Below are 21,468 nucleotides of genomic sequence, written 5' to 3'. Positions count from 1 at the left end.
TTATATGTTGCACTCTCTTAGAAAATTAGTCTCTGCAGTACCAGTGCTGCATTTGTAATTTCTGCAGCATGCTTCTTTTGGTCCTTTAGTGAGATTACGTAATTAGAATTGAACTGAATTAAGCCAATTAAAAATTGTTAATTTATGAATAACTGTGGAAACTTCATCTCATAAATCTCAATAGAATTCAAATCTAGGTTCTATGAATGGACATTGCATCACACGATACAATTATCTACTAGATTTAACACATTTTCCATTATGAAAAAAATTGTCAATAGTCCTGCAAAATGTGAAACTGTGAATATAAATAAATGAGAAGCTTGACCACTCATCTTCATACATGAAATGGGTATGCTTATAGAATTAGCTTCTATCTAAGCAATTGGAATTATGACTTCCTAAAACCTTTATACAACAATATTATAATAATTAAATCCGATAATGCAAATTCTAGATATAAAACATTTTCTATTTAAAGAAATGTAAAATTAAGTAGAACTGAAAATTCCTCATAGGCAGGTTATTGTATTTTATTCTATCAACAAGTTGTATTTTGAAGCAATATCAATTTATAAATTACATATCAGAATGCAGCATACAGCAAAAATGACAGGTCTCATCATATTTTTAAAACGCAAACTAAGAAAGGCATATTTTTTAAACAGACATTTTTATTAATCCCTTATAAAGTAAGATATAATACCCTAGGTCATAAAATAAATTTTAAAAAGAGTCTATCTTAGAGTGGACATTTTGTTACATTTAACAGTTTTATGCTGGTGCTGTAAAAGATGTCATCACTTTGAACCACGTGGAGCTGTAAACCCTTAGCTCACAACTCCAGCCAAAAATCTGTCACAGAAGCCTGAGTCAGTATTGTAGTTGCTATGCACACAGCCAACAAACTATTAATCAATCTAGTTTTAATGTTGTAACATTTATCCTCCAACAATGCTTACATTCTGTGCTTATAATAATGACTTGACCTTACTCGTCATAAATTGCTTAAGCTAGCCAATTGACAATTTTTCACTAGCATGCTTACATTCATCTAACTTAATAGGTCTAATTTTATTCATTATTCAACCTCAAGAAAAATCTTTAAGTGTCTATATTCAATTAAAATTTACTGAATTTAAGTATGCAATAAAATCTCTTTAGAGCTGCCAGCTAATGAAGGTGTTGACACTTTGTGAACTATTTTGTATAACACTTTTGTTCACAATAACCTCACCCACCTCTTTGGTTGTGTTGTCATTGTGATGTTTTGACTTGTACAACATATGGCGGCCAAAACATTCTAGCCTTTAGTACTACGTAATCCTCAAATCAGCAATAAATCAGGATTATGAAAATAATTTTCATAAAATGCTATGAAAAGCCTCAGAATAGTTGAGTAAACAAAGATAATGCTAACCAAAAGTTACACCAAGACAAATTTAACTTACCAATAACATATATCTAATTGCACTCAACTATATAAATTAAAACCAGTCTTTTAAAGTTGCCCCGACACAAATTTCAACTCCACCCATGGTGAATATATTCAGTTTGAGCAAATGCAATAACTACAAACACCAAGTCTCAGTTCTCACTTCATCAATCTGATTGGCTAAACTATCAAACTGCTGCATTGTCATTACCTTCTTAGCCTATCAAGAAACACAGATACTAGTTATTAAGGATCAATCCTGTGTCTACAGCTGGTAGATAACAGACCTCTTCCTGTAGTTTCACACAAGCTTTTGCTGACCTCAAGCTGTGACCCTCATACCAGTGGCCACAGGCTATAAAGGTCATGACCTCCTCAAGTGGTATCTTGGGGAAAAAAATCAATTCTGCTGTTACCAGGATCAACAAAATCTATTGCAAGCTTTAGATACCAGTACTATTCCATCTTTAGATTTACGATGCATTTAAAAAAAAAGGACAAAATGGGGGCAATACAAATTTCCGTATCATCATTAAAATAAATAATTCCTAGTATTAGCATAATTTGCACATAATAGCACAGTTTTTAAAAATGTATATTTTAAAAAAGGCAAACATATTGAGCACTGGACTGAACTAGAAAGAAATGTTCTCAGTGGCACGTCAGTTAAAGATGTTAACAAGAACAAGTTGCATTACATTACTTTTCTCTCCCACTGTTAAATGAACAAGACATTAATAAAAGTTAATTACAATAAAACAATGATTCATCTGATAATACAAAGCATTTAATATAGTTAACTACTCAATAAAACACTGCAACTCCCAAAACATTTCAGTTACAGATCACAATGCATTAAAATTCAGGGAAATCTCTAACTGCACAACCTCCATATATATCTTAATAGTCACATAAATACTTCTGTAAAACAGAAATACCTTTTTGATTTTAGTATAGTGCATCAGAAATAGCCAATTACAACAGCCATTGATTGACTCAACTATTGTAAAGTCTGAGAATTCAAATGAGGTTAAGGTTTGACCAGCAGAGGGAGCAACTACACCCTATTCCCCCTCCCCAAAACAGCAAATGTTCAGATGGTTGAAAATTCCTGCCATTCATTAATACTTTTCATTAGACAAGGTACTTTACTACAAGAGAAATATTGCACATTTTTAAAACTCAATAGTACACATTAAATGCATTAAGATTGGAGATTACAGGAACAGCACAGATACTAATGCTGAAGAACAGCATGAAGCACTGTTTCATGCACAGCTGAGGTCAAGAACTGTTTTCCACGCAGGCCAGCAGGAGAAGATTCAATGCTGCAGAAATGGGGATGGATAAAATTATAGATAATGGAACTTTCTCTTTAGGAACGCGATAAATCACTATTTTACAGCACTGGAGAAGTATGTCATCTTTTACATTACACCTCAAGCAATTCTCCAAGAAATATCCATTGGTACCACATTATCTCTCTGCCCCTTGCCCATTGAAATTCCTTTCTCAATTATTTTACACTTTATTTTTTTAAAAAATGGATTCTGTTGTCACCATAGTTGTGGATAGAGTATTTCATGTCATAACTTTTTGCTTCTAGAAGAAACCAAATTCTAATTCTCCCTTTATTCTATCAATACTATTTAATCACCAACCACTGGTTTTTCCATATGTTTCACATACTGATATATACTTTTGAAGGATTTAAAGCAGATCTTCAGTTCTCCTGTCCAATGGAAAGATTCTCAATTGCTCTAGTGTCACTTCACAACTAAAGTCTGGCACCATCCTACGAAATCTCTTTTGTACACTAAGTAGCCTTGTCTCTAATGCACAAGATCGCAACTTAATTGCAGCTCGATCAATAATTTGACTAGGTCTATGTTAACGTTGCCTATTTAATTATGTTCTGAGTTTTACTATTTATAAGATTTAGGAGTTCACATGCGTTTTATAAAAAATCTTACCAATGTGCCCCTCATTCTTAAGGTTGTTTGTATCAAACTTCCTAAGGCTCCTTGTTTACTTCCTAAGGTTCCTTCCAAAGATATATAACTTAATTAGTATACTATTTCTATCCATGCAGTATTCTTCCTTAGAGCTCCTAAATGAACAGTTAGAGTAAATTAGAGGGCAGACTGTTTGTGATCTGCATATGAAGGTTTAAATGGCATATTTTCATTCTTGTTTTATATCATATACATTTTGAATCACTCCACTCCTAAATGCTAATGCGCAATTTTGAAATTACATTATGTTGAAGACAAAAATCAATCGAGAAGCCAGTGAGACTTCAATGAGTAGTAGAAGATAGTATAAGGAATTTTTTCAAACTGCTCACTGACTCCAAAGTTAAAGCCTTTTTAAAATAGATATCAAAAACGTACCTTTCGCCTGGAACTCCTGAGGATAGCTGGAAAATAAAATAGTAAACACATTAGCTAGAATCAAGCTTATTTGTACATTGGTAATAAATGCTTAGCATTCTTTTATAACTTAAGACTAGAATAATTGACTTCCTCACTGGTGGAGTCATACCTAGCATAAGAGAAAATGCTTACATTCTATGCTGTTGAATATGGTCATTGCCATGTGTGGAGTGAATGTTACTTGCTGTTCATCAGTCCAAACCTGAAAGTTACCATGAAATGCTTCAGTGTCTGAGACGTGAGTGATATTGAACATTGTTCAATCATTAATGAACATCCTCAGTTTTAACCTCAATGATCAGAAAGTCATCAGCATAGCAATAAAAGAATCTTAGGCCTATGAAATTAACCTGAGGAACTCCTGCAGTGATGTCCTGGATCAGAGATGATTGGTTTCCAATAACCACAACCTTTTACCAACTAATGAACAGTTTCTCTAGTCGCTTCCTTTCCCACAGTCCCTCAGCTAGATGGTAGAGGACTATATCAGACCTAAAGTTCCAGAGCATGCACATTACGATTCTCCTGCCACGGATGGTCAAAACGTCTCCAATGCCAAGCTTTGACCTGTTAGATCTGTTCTGAATCAATCTTGTTCTCATCAATTTGTCTTTATATTTAATTGGAACAATTACTATCAAATTCTTGTGCACCGTACATCTTCAGTACATATAACAATCTGAAACCAGCAAACAAATATCCAACATTTTTAAAATTACCTTGTTTTAATACTGTTAAGTTTTCTCAATAATGCATCTTTCTTTTCTTTTGCCTTCTTAGTCAGGTTCTCTTCCTTTAATATTTCAAGTATAAATATTTCAACATCTGCAAATGAAGTATATTTAAATGTCAAATTTATGTCAATTTCATCAACTAACAATAAAACTTCATGAAAAAAACATTGTGATTTCAGTTAGTTGATACATAACTCGCTCTTTTGGATTTGAAAACTGAATATTTAAAAAAGATATACAACAACATAGGTGGAACTACTAATTCTAATTTAAAATGATTCATTTTATACATTTTCACTAAAGTGGGGAATACTTGGGGGAAATTCTTCATGTTATATTTCATGTTACAGCCATTTAGCGAATTGTATGGGCAATCTAATTAGGAACTAAAGCAATGACATACACAAACATTTGAGGCCAGATGAAGGTCATCTGCAGACTGAATGAATCAAGATAAGCATTTTGAGAGGTGGAATCCAAATGGAATTTAAAATTGAGAAAAACGAAAGTTTAAACTCAATGAGCACACACCATACTGTATGCAAAAACAATTATACACACTATTATCATTGTTACTTCAGCATAATGATGACAAAAGTTTAATTGTAAGAGTTGTTTTATATTAATAGGGTGTTCAGGAAATCTGTCATTATAACACTCCAATGTTCATGTTATAATTCAATTGCAAGTGATAAAAACAATCTCTTTCATCATGGGAATCAGGTTTTTTCATTTTCCCAGTTCCTATTTACCTGGGTGGCAACTTTCAGGGGTCTGTGTACATGGACACCAAGATCCCTCTGCTCATCCACACTACCAAGTATCCGACCATTAGCCCAGTACCCCATTCAATTGCAAGTGATAAAAACAATCTCTTTCATCATGGGAGTCAGGTTTTTTCATTTTCCCAGTTCCTTCCAAATCAGTTGTGTTGCATTTGTGAAAACAGTCAAATGTAACACACCACTGCAGAACGATAGTGTGAAGGTAATGATCTGGCAATTAAATTCGACTGTTCGATACAACACGTTTTGCTTTGGATTTACACTACTACATTTAGAAATCTGGCATAATAATCCTACTCTCAAACAGAGAAGAAATTCAGTCATAGAAAGCACCATTATGTTTTAAAGTCAGGTTTAGTATGTACAGAAATCCTATTTTGATCACTTATAATGCCCACAATGTAGCAATGTGGGATCTGCACTTGCAAATGAAAAGCAACAGAACATAACTATATAAAAATGATGCTAAGAAAGGACATCGTCCTTGCAGCCCTACAATCCAGGCTCTCATTCAGTGTATCTGACATCACTATGACCTAACTCTTCATTCATACTTAACATAGTTAGAATAAAAAAGGTACAATTCCCTCTTTTCTATATCTCCCTCCCACAAGCTCTTTTTATTGTAAACATTTAACATTTTATTTCATTTCACCACCCTTCCCTTAACCCCACAAGGCTCTTGCACTCATGATCTGCATTTGCAGTCTCCTCAGAGGTTTAGGGTGTATGCGTTCCTTTGTCATTTTATTAGTGGTAAAACAATTGAAGTGAAATAACTGCTAATTTCAGGATGAACTCCAAGACTCAAGTAGTTACAGCCTCTTTAAAATGAAGACAAGAAAGTGAAATTCTCTTTCTGGTCTGGGGACAGATATAAGACATGGGAAGTAAATTAAAAACATCCTGAAGATTATTCTGTAGGCAAAGAGATAAAGCTTTCTTCATTGCTTCTAAGACAGGAATTTTTCAATGTGGATAGTGGTATCACTTTAATATTTGCAGTGATCGAAGTTTGACATGCAGACAAGGGTACTCCATGTGAAGGAAGGACATTATCACCTTTTGCTATAAATTCTGTGTCTTATGATCCTGTTCCACAGCTATCTGTGGAAGGAGCACCGCCCCAAAAGTGAGTGCTTCCAAATAAACCTGTTGGACTATAACCTGGTGTTGTGTGATTTTTAAACTTTGCCCACCCCAGTTCAACTCCTCCACATTATGATTACCATTATGGACAACAGAATTAACTGTCAAAGTAGAACAAAAGACAACTTGTGTGCTGCTCTGATTCGTGGAGCTATTGGAAAGGACAATCTCTTTCCACAGGCAACGTCTTTCATTAATAAGGAACCAAAGATTCTCGTTCTCTCTTTTTGAAAGACTAGGTCACGGCACAGTAATTGTACCAGAGGGGTTTTCAGCTCATCATTCACCACGATCTTGGGAGTTCTGAAAATTCCTAAGAAAGAAAGAAAGAAAGAAAGAAAGAGGCCTTTTCCTTCAGTAATATCTCTTGCAGCCTGTAAATGCTATCTGTACAGATTAACAATTTCTGCATGTTAAGATCTTTAAGCATAAGGGCAGATACATGGGAACATCACTACCAGCATGTTCCCCTCGAAGCCACTCCCGATCCTGACTTAGAATTATTTCACCTTTCCTTCACTGTCACTGGGTCAAAACCCTGAAATTCCCTCCAACAGGGTATTGTGGATAAGCTCTCAGCAGAAGGACTGCAGTGGCTCAAGAAGACAGCTCCCCAATATCCTCGCAAGGGCACCTAGACATAAGCCACAAATGCTGGACAGCCAGTCATGTCCATAACACACAAATGAATATTAAAAAAATAAGCTGAAGTAGATTATTCAACCCATCAAATCTGCTCCATCATTCATGAGGTCACGGCTGACCTAATAATCCTCTACTCTACTTCCTACTTTTTTCCCCATAACTCTTAATTCCCTTACTGATTAAGGATCTGTCGATCTCAGTCCTGATTGTACTTAATGACCTGGCCTCAACAGCCCTCTATGATAAAGTTGTCCACAGATTCATCACCCTCAGAGAAGAAATTCATCTGTGCTAAACATGCAACCCCTTATTCCCAGATTACACCCTCTTGCCCTAGAATTTTCCATAAAAATGACCTGTGTATACCTGTCATGTCCACAAAGAATCTTCTATGTTTTAAGAAGGTTGCCTCTCATTTTCCATATTCCAAAGAGTATAGATCCAATTTACTCAAACTCTCCTCATTAGACAGTCCCTCCATACCTCGTACCAGCCTAGCAAACCTTCTCTGAACTGCCTTCAATGCCAATTTATCTTTTCTTAGATCAGGGGCCCAAAACTTTTCACAGTATTTCAGCTGTGGTCTGACTAGTGAATCACAGATTCTTAGCAAAACCACTCTACTTTTACACAACATTTCCTTTGAAATAAATATCAACATTCCATTTGTATTCCTTATTAACCAGTGAATTTGGACGTGGATTTTTTTGATACTCATGGTTAAGGACTCCCAAACCTTTAGTTCTGGAGCTTTAAACAGTCTTTCCCCATTTAAATTATATTCAGCTCCTCTATTATCCCTGCTATACTGTATACGCTCATATTTTCCATGCTATATTCCAGCTGCCAACTTTTTCCCCATTCACTTAACCTGTCTATATCCCTCTGCAGAATCCCCAGTGTGGAAACAGACCATGCAGCCCAACTGGTCCACACCAACCCTCCAAAAAGCATTCACCCAAATCAATTCCTCTACCGTACCCCTGTAACCCTGTATTTCCCGTCGCTAATGTGGACACATACACATCTCTTAACACCACGGACGATTTAGCATGGCCAAAGCACCTACTTTACACATCTTTGGACTGTGGGAGGAAAACGGAGTACTCGACAGAAACTCACACAGTTACAGGGAGAATGTGCAAACTCAATACATACAATTGCCTGAGGTTGGAATTGAACTCAGGTCCCTGGCACAGAGAGCACTACCCACTGAGCCACTGTGCCATCCTCACCACTTGTCTCTGCATCTACATTCAAACATTCATTTTCTTTATCCAAGTCATGAATATATTATTGTCAATAATTGAGCCCTGTACAGATCCTCTGGCACATCACTAATTATAGGTTGCCATCCTGAAAATGCTCCTTTATACCAATTCTGTTTTCTATTAGTTAGTTAGCCAATCCTCTATCCATGTGAATATACTACCTCCACTGTGGGACCTTACCTTATTAAGGTAGCCCCTCAAGTGTGGGACAGAATCAAACACCTTCCTCTTTATCAGCCTTGCTTGTCAACTCCTCAAAAGAATTCTAGTAAATTTGTCAGGCATGATTTCCCCTTCACAGGGCAATTCCGACTCGACTTGATCATATTACGTATTTCTAAATACTGTGCACTTACATCCTTTGATACTTTAATCACTGAAAAATTGATACTTCCTATTGTTAAACTGCATACAATGCAGCAAGCCTTCTCCTCAACTTTCTTCAACTTTTGTGGTGGCTTTTCCTGCTGTAGTTCAGTTCTACTACACCTCATAGCCCATCACCAGCCAGCCCTACCACCACTGAGCTTCACATCTGGCATTTTCCTTACCTTATCATTTTGGATCATTAGGCTGGCCTTGTTGTTTACAAACACTGTGCTTTTACAACCTACCACTGGCCCCATGGCACAGAAAAGAGAAATAGGATATTTTTCTCTTCAAACCTGCTCTACTATGGTTGACTATCTAATTCAATGCCCTGTTCCTGCTTCCTCCACATAGCTCTTGGGGCTAAAGGGATCAAAGGTTATTTCAAGCTCATCTTGAAGACATTCAATGTTTTGGTCTCAACTGCATACTGCTAGAGACCTCCAGAGACTCTCCACTCTGGATGAAAAGATTTCGCCTCATCTCAGTCCTAAATGGCATACCACAAATTCTGAGACTGTGACCCTGGTTCTGGACTCCCTGGTCATCAGGAACATCCTTTCTGCATTTATCCTGTCTTATCCTGTTAGGATTTTATAGGGTTGGATACAGCTCTTAAGGTTAGTGGAATCAAGAGTTATGGGGATAAGGCAGGAACAGGATACGGATTGAGGATGATCAGTCATGATCATAACGAATGGTTGTGCTGGCTCGAAGGGCAGAACGGCCTACTCCTGCACCTATTGTCTATTATCTCCCCTCATTCTTCTAAATTTCAGTGAATATAGGCTTAATTGATCCAGTCTCTCTTCCTACATCATTCCTGCCATCCCAGCAAGCAGTCTGGTAAACCTTTGTTGAGCTTCTTCCATAGCCAGAACTTTTTCTAACAGATAAAGGAGACCAATGTTGCACAAATACTCCAGATGTGGTCTATTCCTGTGCAATCATAGCAAGACATTCCTGCTCCTGGACTTGAACCCTCTTAGTATAAAAGACAACATACTAGTAGCCTTCTTCACCACCTGGTGCATCTGTACATTTACTTTCACAGACTGATGTATGAGCACTTTCCCTTTTCCCAATGCATCGCCATTGGTTGCCACATGGAAAAAGACCTGTCAGCCAACCAGTTCTCTAAGTCAGTACACTACCCCAATCCCATGCACTCTTATCTTACATGCAGTTTCTTATGTGGGACCTTACAGGAAGCCTTCTGAAAGTCCATGAAAACCAAATCCACTAGCTCCCCTTTACCATCTCCACTAGTTATATCCTTGAAGTTCTTGTAAATTTGTCAAGCATAACTTCCCTTTCAGATATCCACACTGACTTGGTCCAATCTTGTCACTGTTTCCAACTGTTCTGCTGTTAAATCTTTTAGACTGGACTCTAGCAATTTCCCTCTACCGATGTCAGGCTATGCAAATTATAATTCCTTGTTTTCTCTCTGGCTACACTGCAATCCATAGGAACTGTTCCTTAGTCTCGAAATTTCAAATATGACTAATGCATCCACTATTTCTAGGCCTGCTTCCTTAAGTACACTATGATGTAGATTACCAGGTCCAGGGGATTTATCAGTCTTTAATTCCATCTATTTCCCCCATACCATTTCCCTGCTAATACAGATTTCCTTCAGTTCCTCCCTCTCACTAGATCCTGTGTAGCCCAACACGAATGGGACATAATTTTTGCCCTTCTTTGTGAAGATGGATCCAAAATATGTATTTAATTGGTCTGTGATATCTCTATTCCTCATTATAACTTCTCCTGTCCCTGACTGTAGTGACATACATTTGTCTTCACTAATCGTTTTTCCTTCACATACCTGCAGAAGCTTTTCCAATCAGTTTGCATCTTCCCCCAACAAAGGTTACTTGAATACACAAGAGTTCTATAGGTTTGGTCACCACTGCCAATATGTAATGGTATGACCTAAACTCTTGCGAATGAACATTCTTTACTGAACATAACTATACACAGATGATGGCAAGAGAAGACATTTCATTTGCAGCCCTACTAACCTCGCTCCAGTCCCACATGATCTCATGTCACTTTGACATCACTTTTCGCACAAGCTTAGTAGCTACACTTAAAATAAAAAAGGTACAATTCCTTTTACATCACCCAAGGTTCAATGTTTACAACCTTTCAATACACAGTGCACACCTTTTCCTTAAAAACAACCCTGTCATGCACTATAAATGAAGTTGCTTTCATCTGGATAAATAAATACAGACCAGGAGAATGATTATGCACATCTATGTCACACATGATGTATTAGAAACAGCTCCAATCATTCATTGCTAACAAGATATTGCACATTGTGAATGATCATAAAAAGCAGAGGGTGTCGAGAAAATTATTGTACACAATTTCTAAGCACAAAGTGAAATAGACCAGCCACCACATCAATATTCTCGCTACAATAGCAAGTCAAAAGCTGGGATTTCTATGATAAATAACCTTCTGAATCCTCAATGCCGATTGACCACTTACAAGGCATTTCTCTACTCGCCGAGTGCAGCTCCAACAACTATCAAGTCCCTCGATAAAATCCTGGACAGAACAGCCCACTTGATTGACGCCCAACATAACACTTTCAACATTTTCTCCCTCAATATTCAACAGTAGCTCTTTCTTCCTTCCCATATGCTCATATATTATTGGGTGAGAATCAGCTTTAAAATGGCCTCTAACTACGGATATGAACATAAGCAGGTTAGCCAAAATACAGTTGGATACCAGGAAATTACAGTAACAGAACAATTTGCTTTCTGAACCAGAATGTCCTTCCCATTTATTTACAAGCAATATAAAATTCAAAGTTTTGTTAGAAGGTGATCAAAGTTTAAAACTTTCTGTAAATGTATCAGTACTCAAATATTGCAACTTTTCAGCAGATTAATAAAAAATACTAATTAAATTTTACACAAATTTGGGGTTACATATTAATGACAATGTCTGTTTAAATAGCTAGGTCCTCCAACTAGGGAACGAGTTTTGTAAGCTAGTCAAAATAAGTCCAAAGTTTCTTACCTCCGCTGGCTATTTGTCCTATATAAATTAGTTTTAAGAGTCTTAACCTGACTCCCATTGAGCATTAGGTTGACACGTAGAGTTAATACAGTACCTTCAGTTACTATAAGCCATAGGCTAACTGATGCTTTAGAAATATGCAGATTTTTTTTTTAAAAGGTTTCAGTGAGGTTTTTCAAGTAATGAAAGGATTTGAACGACGATCCAAACTGATAGGCTAGTTAAGCCGAAAGCGGAGCAGGGAGGAACTCGCTGGGGGTAATGCAATTATACATTACATAAGCTTATATTAAATATCGGAAATACATCAGGAGATATACATTTTTAAAGCTTTTGGGCTGTGGAACTAATTACTAATAGATGTGTAAAGCACACAATCTCTGCAGGCATTCAAGTAACAGTGAGACGAATATCCTGAGGGATATCATGATGATGGCACGAACGCATTGGGGAAAACGTGTCTTTCTTTCCAAAATAGACTTTTTGAATTTATTTTATTACTTTTGGAGACGAGAGGGAATTTTCTCAGAAGTTTCCTAAATTGGCCCAAAGTTTTTCATGTTTTTGTTTGAGATGTATGGTTGACAGATTAAACAGACCAGCTAATCTCAACTTGATTTTCATTTTGATATCAGAGCTCCCTTCATAAGGGAAACCTTCATAATTTGTGACTAAACTGGCAGTCTCGCTCAAAGATTAAGCACAACTGGAGTAGAGTGATTGCACTGGTTATCATATAATACCAAATCCAGAATAGCCTATTCCCTGGATAATTCCCCAAACATTGCATATATTAGAGATTGTTTCATGGAGCAATGGATTCTCCCTCACCTTTGTCAATTTGATTAAACCAGTCAACATGCATATTAAAATCATCCATCATTATTGCTCTACCTTTCCTACAAGCCCGCAGTGTTTCCTGGTTTTCACTATGCCCTGCTGCAGGACCACTGTTTGGGCACTTATAGAATACTGCAAACAGGGACTTCTTTTCCTTACTATTGTTTATTTCTACCCAGACTGATTCTACTTCTTGATCTCCAGTGCCGAAATCATTTCTCATTATGGCACTGATTCTTTACTAACAAGGCTACACCACCTCCGTTTCTTTCCTGCCAATCCTTCTGAAATAGATATTCAATTCTCAAAGATTCTTACAGACTCCCTATAACTTTGTCACTATTTGCGCCGTTAACTCATTAATTTTATTCCAAATACTTCACGCGTACAACAAAAAGCATTTAGGTTTACTCTTTTGTCAAATTTCCCTACTCTTGTATAATTCCTAGGGATGATACGACATTTACACATACTGTCCCTTGCTCCACTTTTCTGGTCATGATGTGTAACCTGCACGCATGCCTTCTCCTTTAACTTTGATTTTCTAATCTTCCACACAACTGGACCCTCTCCCCACCCACTATTTATTTTAAAGCCCTAACTACAGTCTTAGTTATGCAATCCGCCAGGACTCTTGTTGCAGCATGATTCAGGTAGCACGAGTACCCCTGAAAGAGCTCTCTCTGGCACCAGTAATGGGGCCAATACCCATAAATTTAAAAACAAAACTAAAACTGCAGATGCTGGAAATCAGAAACGAAGCAGATATTGCTGGAAAAACTGTGCAAGTCTGGCAGCATTTAGAGTTAATGTTTTGGGTCCAATGACCCTTCTTCAGAACATGGGTCAATTAGCTTGCACCTCAAGCAGTAACCCAGAGATTACCACCTCTTTGTTTCTGCTTTTTAATTTAGAATATGAGCAACTAGGGACTGTCAGCAGGACCTCGTTCCACCTACACAATAGGTAGACTTAGACAATAAGGCACATTGTTAGCAATGACCAAAATATTATGGCCAATTTCTTTTTAACAGGGTTATGAAGAGCTATGAACTCCAAAGTGGTAGGAATAGAAGCCAAGCTACAATTTGCCAAATAAATCTCTAATATTTATCACATTATAGGCAAGGGTACACATTATTATTGATAGGACAATTCATGAGGTAATTGTAAGGTCATGAGGTAATTATAAAAGTTATTGCCAAAGCATCAATACACTGCGATCCCACGATGAAAAAATTTCTTGCAAATAGTTTGGCCTAAATTTGTCAAAGTTTCTTCAGTAAGACTATGCTGGAATACAAGAATCAAACTAGGCGTGCTTAAAACATAGCGATTAGATCAGTCTTAATTATTCAGATAAAATGGATAATCATTTCTATAGTTAATAGATATTTTGAAACATATAGATTTGTTCTACAAATTTTTTTAAATGGGATAAGTCTATATCAGAAATGCATGTGCTCCTAATAACTGTCAATTCTGCCATTGCACTAATCAGATAATCAGCTCTGATCAAGACCTAATTTTTCAATGAACCTGAGTCCTTACCTCATTTTTAAAACGTTATTACGTTGGAAGATAGAGAAATATGATAAATGTTCTAAATATAGGCAGTCCCTGATTTACAAACCATGTTATATATGAATGCGATCCCATGAAGAAGTGCATTAGCATTAATTTTAAAAATACAACATGCAAATGTTTGCTTGTACATATGAATGATATTTTATGTTTTACTGTATTGTATTCTGACATGCACACAAAATGACTAACAAACATACTCAAGAACAGAATCTGCTTGCAACCCAGGGATTGTCTGTATGCTCGATATGTTAAAATGTCAATGTGGATGGTATAGTTCATTAACTTAGAAAATCCTTCAAGATCTATCAAAGCTTGGTGAAGCTAACAAATTGTCATATTATCATTACTCTCTTGAGATGTACAGGTATAATTAAATTTGAGTACAGTTTTCACATACAAAGGATAAGCAGCGTGAAAAATCTACTGATAAATCAATCTCAACAGTTTTGTGGCAGGGAGAAAGTAACACGAGTTATACGTGCACACACACATAAATGATTTGGATGCGAGCATAAAAGAGGTACAGTTAGTAAGTTTACAGATGACACCAAAATTGGAGGTGTAGCGGACAGCCAAGAAGGTTACCTCAGGTTACAACAGGATCTAGAACAGATGGGCTGAGAAGTGGGAAATGGAATTTAATTCAGATAAATGCGAAGTGCTGCATTTTGGGAAAGCAAATCTTAGCAGGACTTATACACTTAATGGTAAGTTCCTAGGGAGTGTTGCTGAACAAAAAGACCTTGGAGTGCAGGTTCATAGCTCCTTGAAAGTGGAGTTGCAGGTAGATAGGATAGTGAAGGAGACATTTGGTATGCTTTTCTTTATTGGTGAGAGTATTGAATACAGGAGTTGGGAGGTCATGTTGCAGCTGTACAGGACATTGGTTAGGCCACTGTTGGAATATTGCATGCAATTCTGGTCTCCTTCCTATCGGAAAGATGTTGTGAAACTTGAAAGGGTTCAGAAAAGATTTACAAAGATGTTGCCAGGGTTGAAGGATCTGAGCTATAGGGAGAGGCTGAACAGGCTGGAGCTGTTTTGCCTAGCATGTCGGAGGCTGAGAGGTGACCTTATAGAGGTTTAAAAAATTATGAGGGGCATAGATAGGATAAATAGACAAAGTCATTTCCCTGGGGTCGGGGAGTCCAGAACTAGAGGGCACAGGTTTAGGGTGAGAGGGGAAAGATAAGAGAGAGACCTAAGGGGCAACTTTTCACACAGAGGGTGGTACGTGTATGGAATGAGTTGCCAGAGGATGTGGTAGAGGCTGGTACAATTGCAACATTTAAGAGGCATTTGAATGGGTATATGAATAGGAAGGGTTTGGAGGGATATGGGCCGGGTGCTGGCAGGTGGGACTAGATTGGGTTGGGATATCTGGTTGGCATGGATGAGTTGGACAGAATGGTCCGTTTCCATGCTGTACATCTCTATGACTCTAAGTGGTACATGTTTAAAGAAATAAAGAATGATGCTCCACACTTGCATAATTACAACAATTTTTACTTTGTTTTGGAATGACTTAGGCATGAATTTCTCCTCCTGAACTGGTAGTGAAGTGCAGAGAAAAACTTGTTTGTCCATTTTAACAATTCCAAAGCGTACCTGACCTCACCCAAAAAAGGTCCCTGCACATCTTCAATAACCCTGGCAACTTTAGACCTTCTACTGAAAATTTAAAACCCACAAGTCAGGTTTTGGATATTACACTTGTAAAAATTAAATCAGCGTGAAGGTAGCTACACTGCACAGAATTGTTATGGTACAGAAGGAAGCCATTTGGACATTTTCTGCACAGGCTGAGTAAGCCTTATGAATTAGCACACGACAAAATGGTGTGTACTGCTTTCAGTGGCGGGATCTTCAGAATCAGGGCTCTTTTGGCATTACATCATAATAAGAATTTGGCCTTAGTATTCATAAATTGTACAGCACAAAATATTTTCAATTATAATGGGAAAAACAATAGTCTTGAACCACAAATAATGAAGAACAATAGTATGACTTATTGAAATAATTTCTCATGAGAATCACAACCATGACCAGCCAGCCGCAACATTCTGCAATCCTAGGCAGTGGGGTTTTGCTGGTACTGATGAGTAGGAATCTTTGGAAATTCCTTACATTTATATCAAGTCAAATCAATAACTAAGTTAGAAATGATGCACTGGATAGTGTCAACAGTCATATCAGGACCATCACTTCACTCGGAACATTAAAATTGAAGCAATGGAGAATCGCATCTTAAAAATAAAACATTTCCACAGTCAATCATATTGTAGCTGGGATGCAATTTAATCTGCACAATTTGAAGTAGTACAGTTAGCAACATATGAAGAAAGACTGGGTCTGCTACTTGAGCTGCAATATTTTGAGCCTAAATATTATTACACATACATATGTTGCTCCTGTTCACAAATAACCTTTTCTACCTGCCTCTTTTAGGCTGACAGAGCTGTGAAAATACACATATCACTTGGGAGTGTTACAAAAGGTCCTGTGCATAAGGAAGTTGATAGCATTGAACACCATTTCATGGCAGGCACCTCATTGTTCAAGTATGTTCAAACTGTAAATTTTCTTATTGCTTTCTGTGGGTCCACTCAACGATGAAGGGACTAAGGCAGGACTGGGATTATGAAACCGATAGTTTCTTGGTGTACAACAACAATCTACTGCAGTGCATTAACCTGTTTTTTCTCAAAGAAAGGACCTTGCACAATATATGTGAATTATCTTTGATTTCAGACTATTTATTAGCCCCCAACTTGACTTTGCCCAAGTTGTATACCAGCAAGGCTGAGGGGCAGCAAGCTCTGATTGGCCTTTCCCATGACAGAGTTGAGAAATGTGGTGCTGTATCTTTCCCATAACAGTACAAGATATTTCTATGGGCCACGTTAAAATACTTGCTTTGTTTTAAATGTCAACTCCACATTTTGCTCTTACAAGGAGTTGAAACCCATCAAAATCTGTTCCTGTCTTCCATTAGGTTAGAGACAAAAAAAACTGCAGATGCTGGAATCCAAAGTAGACAGGCAGGAGACTGGAAGAACACAGCAAACCAGACAGCATCAGGAGGTGCAGAAGTTGATGTTTCGAGTGTCACCCTTCTTCAGGGCTGGCAGTGGGTGTGGGGGGGGAGCTGCAGATAAAGGGGGAGGTGGGGGCAGGGTGGTGAAGTGGGGATAGGTGAAGACAGGTAGAGGACCTTCCCCTCCCCACCCCTCTGTCTTCCGCAAGGACCATTCACGCCATCCCCACCACCAAACCCCCTGGTACCTTCCCCTGCAACCAGAAAAGATGCAAAACCTGCCAGTACATGACCGCCTTCACCTCCATCCAGGGCCCCAACCAGTCCTTCCAGGTAAGACAGAGGTGCCTCTTTTCCAACCTAGTTTATTGGATCAGGTGCTCTCGAACGTAAACAGGTAACGGCTCACCGAGCATCGCAGCCAGATCCGCAAGGGTCGACCGGACCTCCTAGTCGCTGCCCATTTCAATTCCCCCAACCACTCCTTTTTCGACATGACCAGTCTTGGCCTCCTGCTTTGCCAAAACAAACCACACCTCTTATTGGAGGAACAAGACCTTATCTTCCACCTGGGCACCCTCCAGCCCGGAGGGCTCAACACCGAGTTTTCCAATTTCAAATAAGCTCCCACCCCATTCCCCAACACCCGTCCCAGCCCCTCCCCGTCCCTTCCACTGCTCCCTGTCACCAGCCAGATTCATTCCTCCCACTGACCAACCAGGTTGTACCCTCTACCTGTCTTCACCTATTCCTACTTCACCACCCTGCCCCCACCTCTCCATTTATCTCCAGCTCTCCCACACCAACCCCCAGTCCTGAAGAAGGATTACACCTGAAACGTCGACTTCTGCACCTCCTGATGCTGCCTGGGTTGCTGTGTTCTTCCAGCCTCCTGCCTGTTGACCACTAAAGCAGACTATTTTAATTTCCATAATGGCAGTCAACTGCCTGTGGCTGAAACATCCATAATTTACTTTGAGTTGATATTCTAATATTCTCCTGACCAACTTCCCAAGTTCTGTCCTCCATAAAACTATCAAAATACTGCTACCTGCATTCGAACTCACAACAATGCACCAATTGCCCCCATGCCTGCTGCTCTATTTTGCAAGATAGTTCAGCAATGCTGGTCAATTATAAAGGTTGGTTGTAATTTTCTAACTTTTGTACTCTATGAAGTGCAGAATCCTGTATGCTTATTTTAAACCACTTTTTCCAATCTTCCCTATCACCTCCAACTATTTGTGCATATATTCATCTCTGTTCATGAACATTCTTTAGAATTGTACACTAATTTACATTACTTTTTCTTCCAAGCAAAGTGAATCCCTTCACACTTCCAATAAATTTCATGTTCACCCATTCTACCAGCCTGTATAAAAATTGACTGAACTGCAGACACTGTAAATCAGAAACAAAAACAGAAGTTCCTGGAAAAGCTCAACAAGTCCTGCAGAATCTGTGCTGAAAATGTGTTTCTGGAAAAGCGCAGCAGGTCAGGCAGCATCCAAGGAACAGGAGAATCGACGTTTCGGGCATAAGCCCTTCTTAGAATTCCTGAAGAAGGGCTTATGCCCGAAACGTCGATTCTCCTGTTCCTTGGATGCTGCCTGACCTGCTGCGCTTTTCCAGCAACACATTTTCAGCTCTGATCTCCAGCATCTGCAGTCCTCACTTTTTCCCTGCAGAATCTGTGCAGAGTTAACGTTTCGGGTATGGTGACCCTTCCTCAGAACTGGCAGCATTTGTACTGAGGAAGGGTCAACAGACCCAGAACATTAACTCTGATTTCTATGCACAGCTGCTGCCAGACTTACCGAGCTTTCCCAGCAACTTCCGTTTTAACTACCAGTCTTTATGTTCACTTTTATTGTTTGAGGGAATTTGAGTGGCACTGGCTGAAGTCCTCTTCGCTGCTCACTACAGTTTTGTCTCATCTACAAATTTTGAAATTGTGCCCTACCAAGGCAGGTCCATACACACTAATGGTCTTCTGACAAAGAGTCACCAGACTCAAAACATTAATACTGCGTTCTCTGTACAAATGTTGCTAGACCTGCTGAGTTTCACCAGAATTTCTGTTTTTGTTTCAGATCTCCAGCATCCACAGTTCTTCGTTTTGTTTTAAGTCAATACATATCATGAAAAGCAGTGATCCTCATAATGAACCTTTGGAAACAATTACTGTAATGCCTATCTCACACTTTCCTCTTCTTGAGCCAAGCTTTTGGTTATCTGCCCCAGAAGATTTGGTTTGGTGTCACATTATAGTTTAGAATGTGAATGCTGTATTACATTAAAATTGCCATATAAATACAAATTACCATATTTGCAATTGTTGAAATTGCAAAGCTATCACAGGGAGTTAAGTGTTTTTATATGGCACGGTGGCACAGTGGTTAGCACTGCTGCCTCACAGCGCCAGAGACCCGGGTTCAATTCCCCCCCTTAGGCGACTGACTGTGTGGAGATTGCACATTCTCCCCGTGTCTGCGTGGGTTTCCTCCGGGCGCTCCAGTTTCCTCCCACAGTCCAAAGATGTGCAGGTCAGGTGAATTGGCCATGCTAAATTGCCCGTAGTGTTAGGTAAGGGGTAAATGTAGGGGTATGGGTGGGTTGCGCTTCAGCGGGGCGGTGTGGACTTGTTGGGCCGAAGGGCCTGTTTCCACACTGTAAGTAATCTAATCTAATCTTCCCTGTACAATTTTACTTCAAGACATGTTTTTTTTTAAGTTAGACCTTAACACATTTTTTAAAAAAGATAAAATTTCAGGAAAAACGTTTACCCATATCTTTAGCATCAACACTTAGCAAGAAAACTTTGTCCAGTTAAAACTTGCTCAGAGTTAAACTTACAAAAATAGTGTCAGCTGACACCAATCATCCGATGATAAATTCCAACTTGCAAAGCCCAAAAGTAATACGCGAAGCAATAAGAGCTTCCGTAGCATCATAAATTGATAGGTCAGCATGTTTGCAAGTTATGTTCAGTAAAATAATTTCTAATTTGCATTCTCTCTAAATTGTGCCCTTCACCTGCATAAATACATGTAGTACTTGTTTAAAAAGTTTTCTGCAGTACTCTTACAAGGTTGGCTCCAAAAGCACAAAACGCACCGAATTAAATTTCAATACTCAAATGCTAAGCAGTTACTTTATCGACATTTTACGTTCTCAGGCAGTGACTTTAACGATTGGCGAGGGAGAAGGGCGAAAAGTAGTTAAGTTTGTAAAACATATTGCCGAAAACAAACTTCGTAACGAGTCAGCCGGCTGTGCTGTCGCCTCGCTTGAATAAAGTGCATCACTAGAATTAATCTTCAATTTTTAAGAAGTAAACTCAGCAAAATCTGGGGCAGTGAGAAGTGAGTGCTCACTCGGTAGGTTGCCAGTCACCATTCCCGGACAGAAATGCAAGGGGAAAGGCCGCTTCGAGCTCACGTTTAACATCGACATTGCCGGCAGGTGCTCACCAACGACCCCGACACATCATCCGGTACTCAGTCTCACAGGTCACAGCCACGGTAAATGATCCGTCTGCACCTTGGATAAATTCGACACTACATGAGGGAAACGCGCTTTTTTGGGGGGGTTTCAAAAAGTAGGGAAGCTGTTACTTCTCAGCAACTGACCGTGTCACTCCAACTTCCTCCTTTCACTTTGCTCTGGACCAAACTCAGCCGACTCCTTCAGAAAACACTGAGGGGGGGGGGAGTCGTCGGTAATTGTAATCAAGCTGCCGTGACGGGGGGGGGCGGATCGTTTGTTTTGTTTTGCTTTCTCTTTACCTGTAACGAGGCTCTTCACGTCCCCGGGAATTCGCTGCATCTTCCACCCGGGGGCCAAGCCGAACGCTGTCACCGGGAGTGTCCGCGCGATGACGCGGAACGCAGCCCCAACAACGGCGCGAGGGAGAGAGAGAGCGCGCGCGCACGTACCACCAACGTCAATGCTCGCGCTGGCGATGCGGCCAACGGCCCCTTGGGGCTTGTTGTGGTCGATCAGGGAAGCGGAGGTTGTGGTCGCGTTAATTTTATTACAGTTGTAATCCTAAATCCAGGCCAGTGCTGAGTACGCGGCCTCCCTGCGCCAGATGGTGCAATTTGAAGTGGGCGGGTCGAAGGAAAACTAGTTTAAAA

The 21,468-nt window shown here is 39.1% G+C and overlaps 1 protein-coding gene across 5 annotated transcripts in view; it reads right to left on the bottom strand.

The window, feature by feature from the left end:
* Nucleotides 1-21,244, bottom strand: part of skap2 (src kinase associated phosphoprotein 2) — a 277,737-nt gene extending 256,493 nt beyond the window's left edge. For 4 of the 5 annotated variants that reach the window (XM_043689565.1, XM_043689566.1, XM_043689568.1 and 1 more), the window contains exons 1-3: nt 20,707-20,796; nt 4,590-4,695; nt 3,829-3,854 (exon numbers count right to left, since the gene is read on the bottom strand). In XM_043689565.1, coding sequence (XP_043545500.1) covers nt 3,829-3,854; nt 4,590-4,695; nt 20,707-20,785 — 211 coding nt within the window. In that variant the 5' untranslated portion in view covers nt 20,786-20,796. Of the gene's footprint in view, nt 1-3,828; nt 3,855-4,589; nt 4,696-20,706; nt 20,797-21,117 lie in introns of those variants that run through there. The other variant, XM_043689567.1, reaches the window with a different exon arrangement.
* Between the last annotated feature and the right edge of the window lie 224 nt (nt 21,245-21,468).

This window comes from Chiloscyllium plagiosum, chromosome 5, assembly GCF_004010195.1.
Source record: "Chiloscyllium plagiosum isolate BGI_BamShark_2017 chromosome 5, ASM401019v2, whole genome shotgun sequence".
NCBI lineage: Eukaryota > Metazoa > Chordata > Chondrichthyes > Orectolobiformes > Hemiscylliidae > Chiloscyllium > Chiloscyllium plagiosum.
The sequence above is the reverse complement of the archived record's forward strand: the minus strand, read 5'-3'. Positions and strand labels throughout refer to the sequence as shown.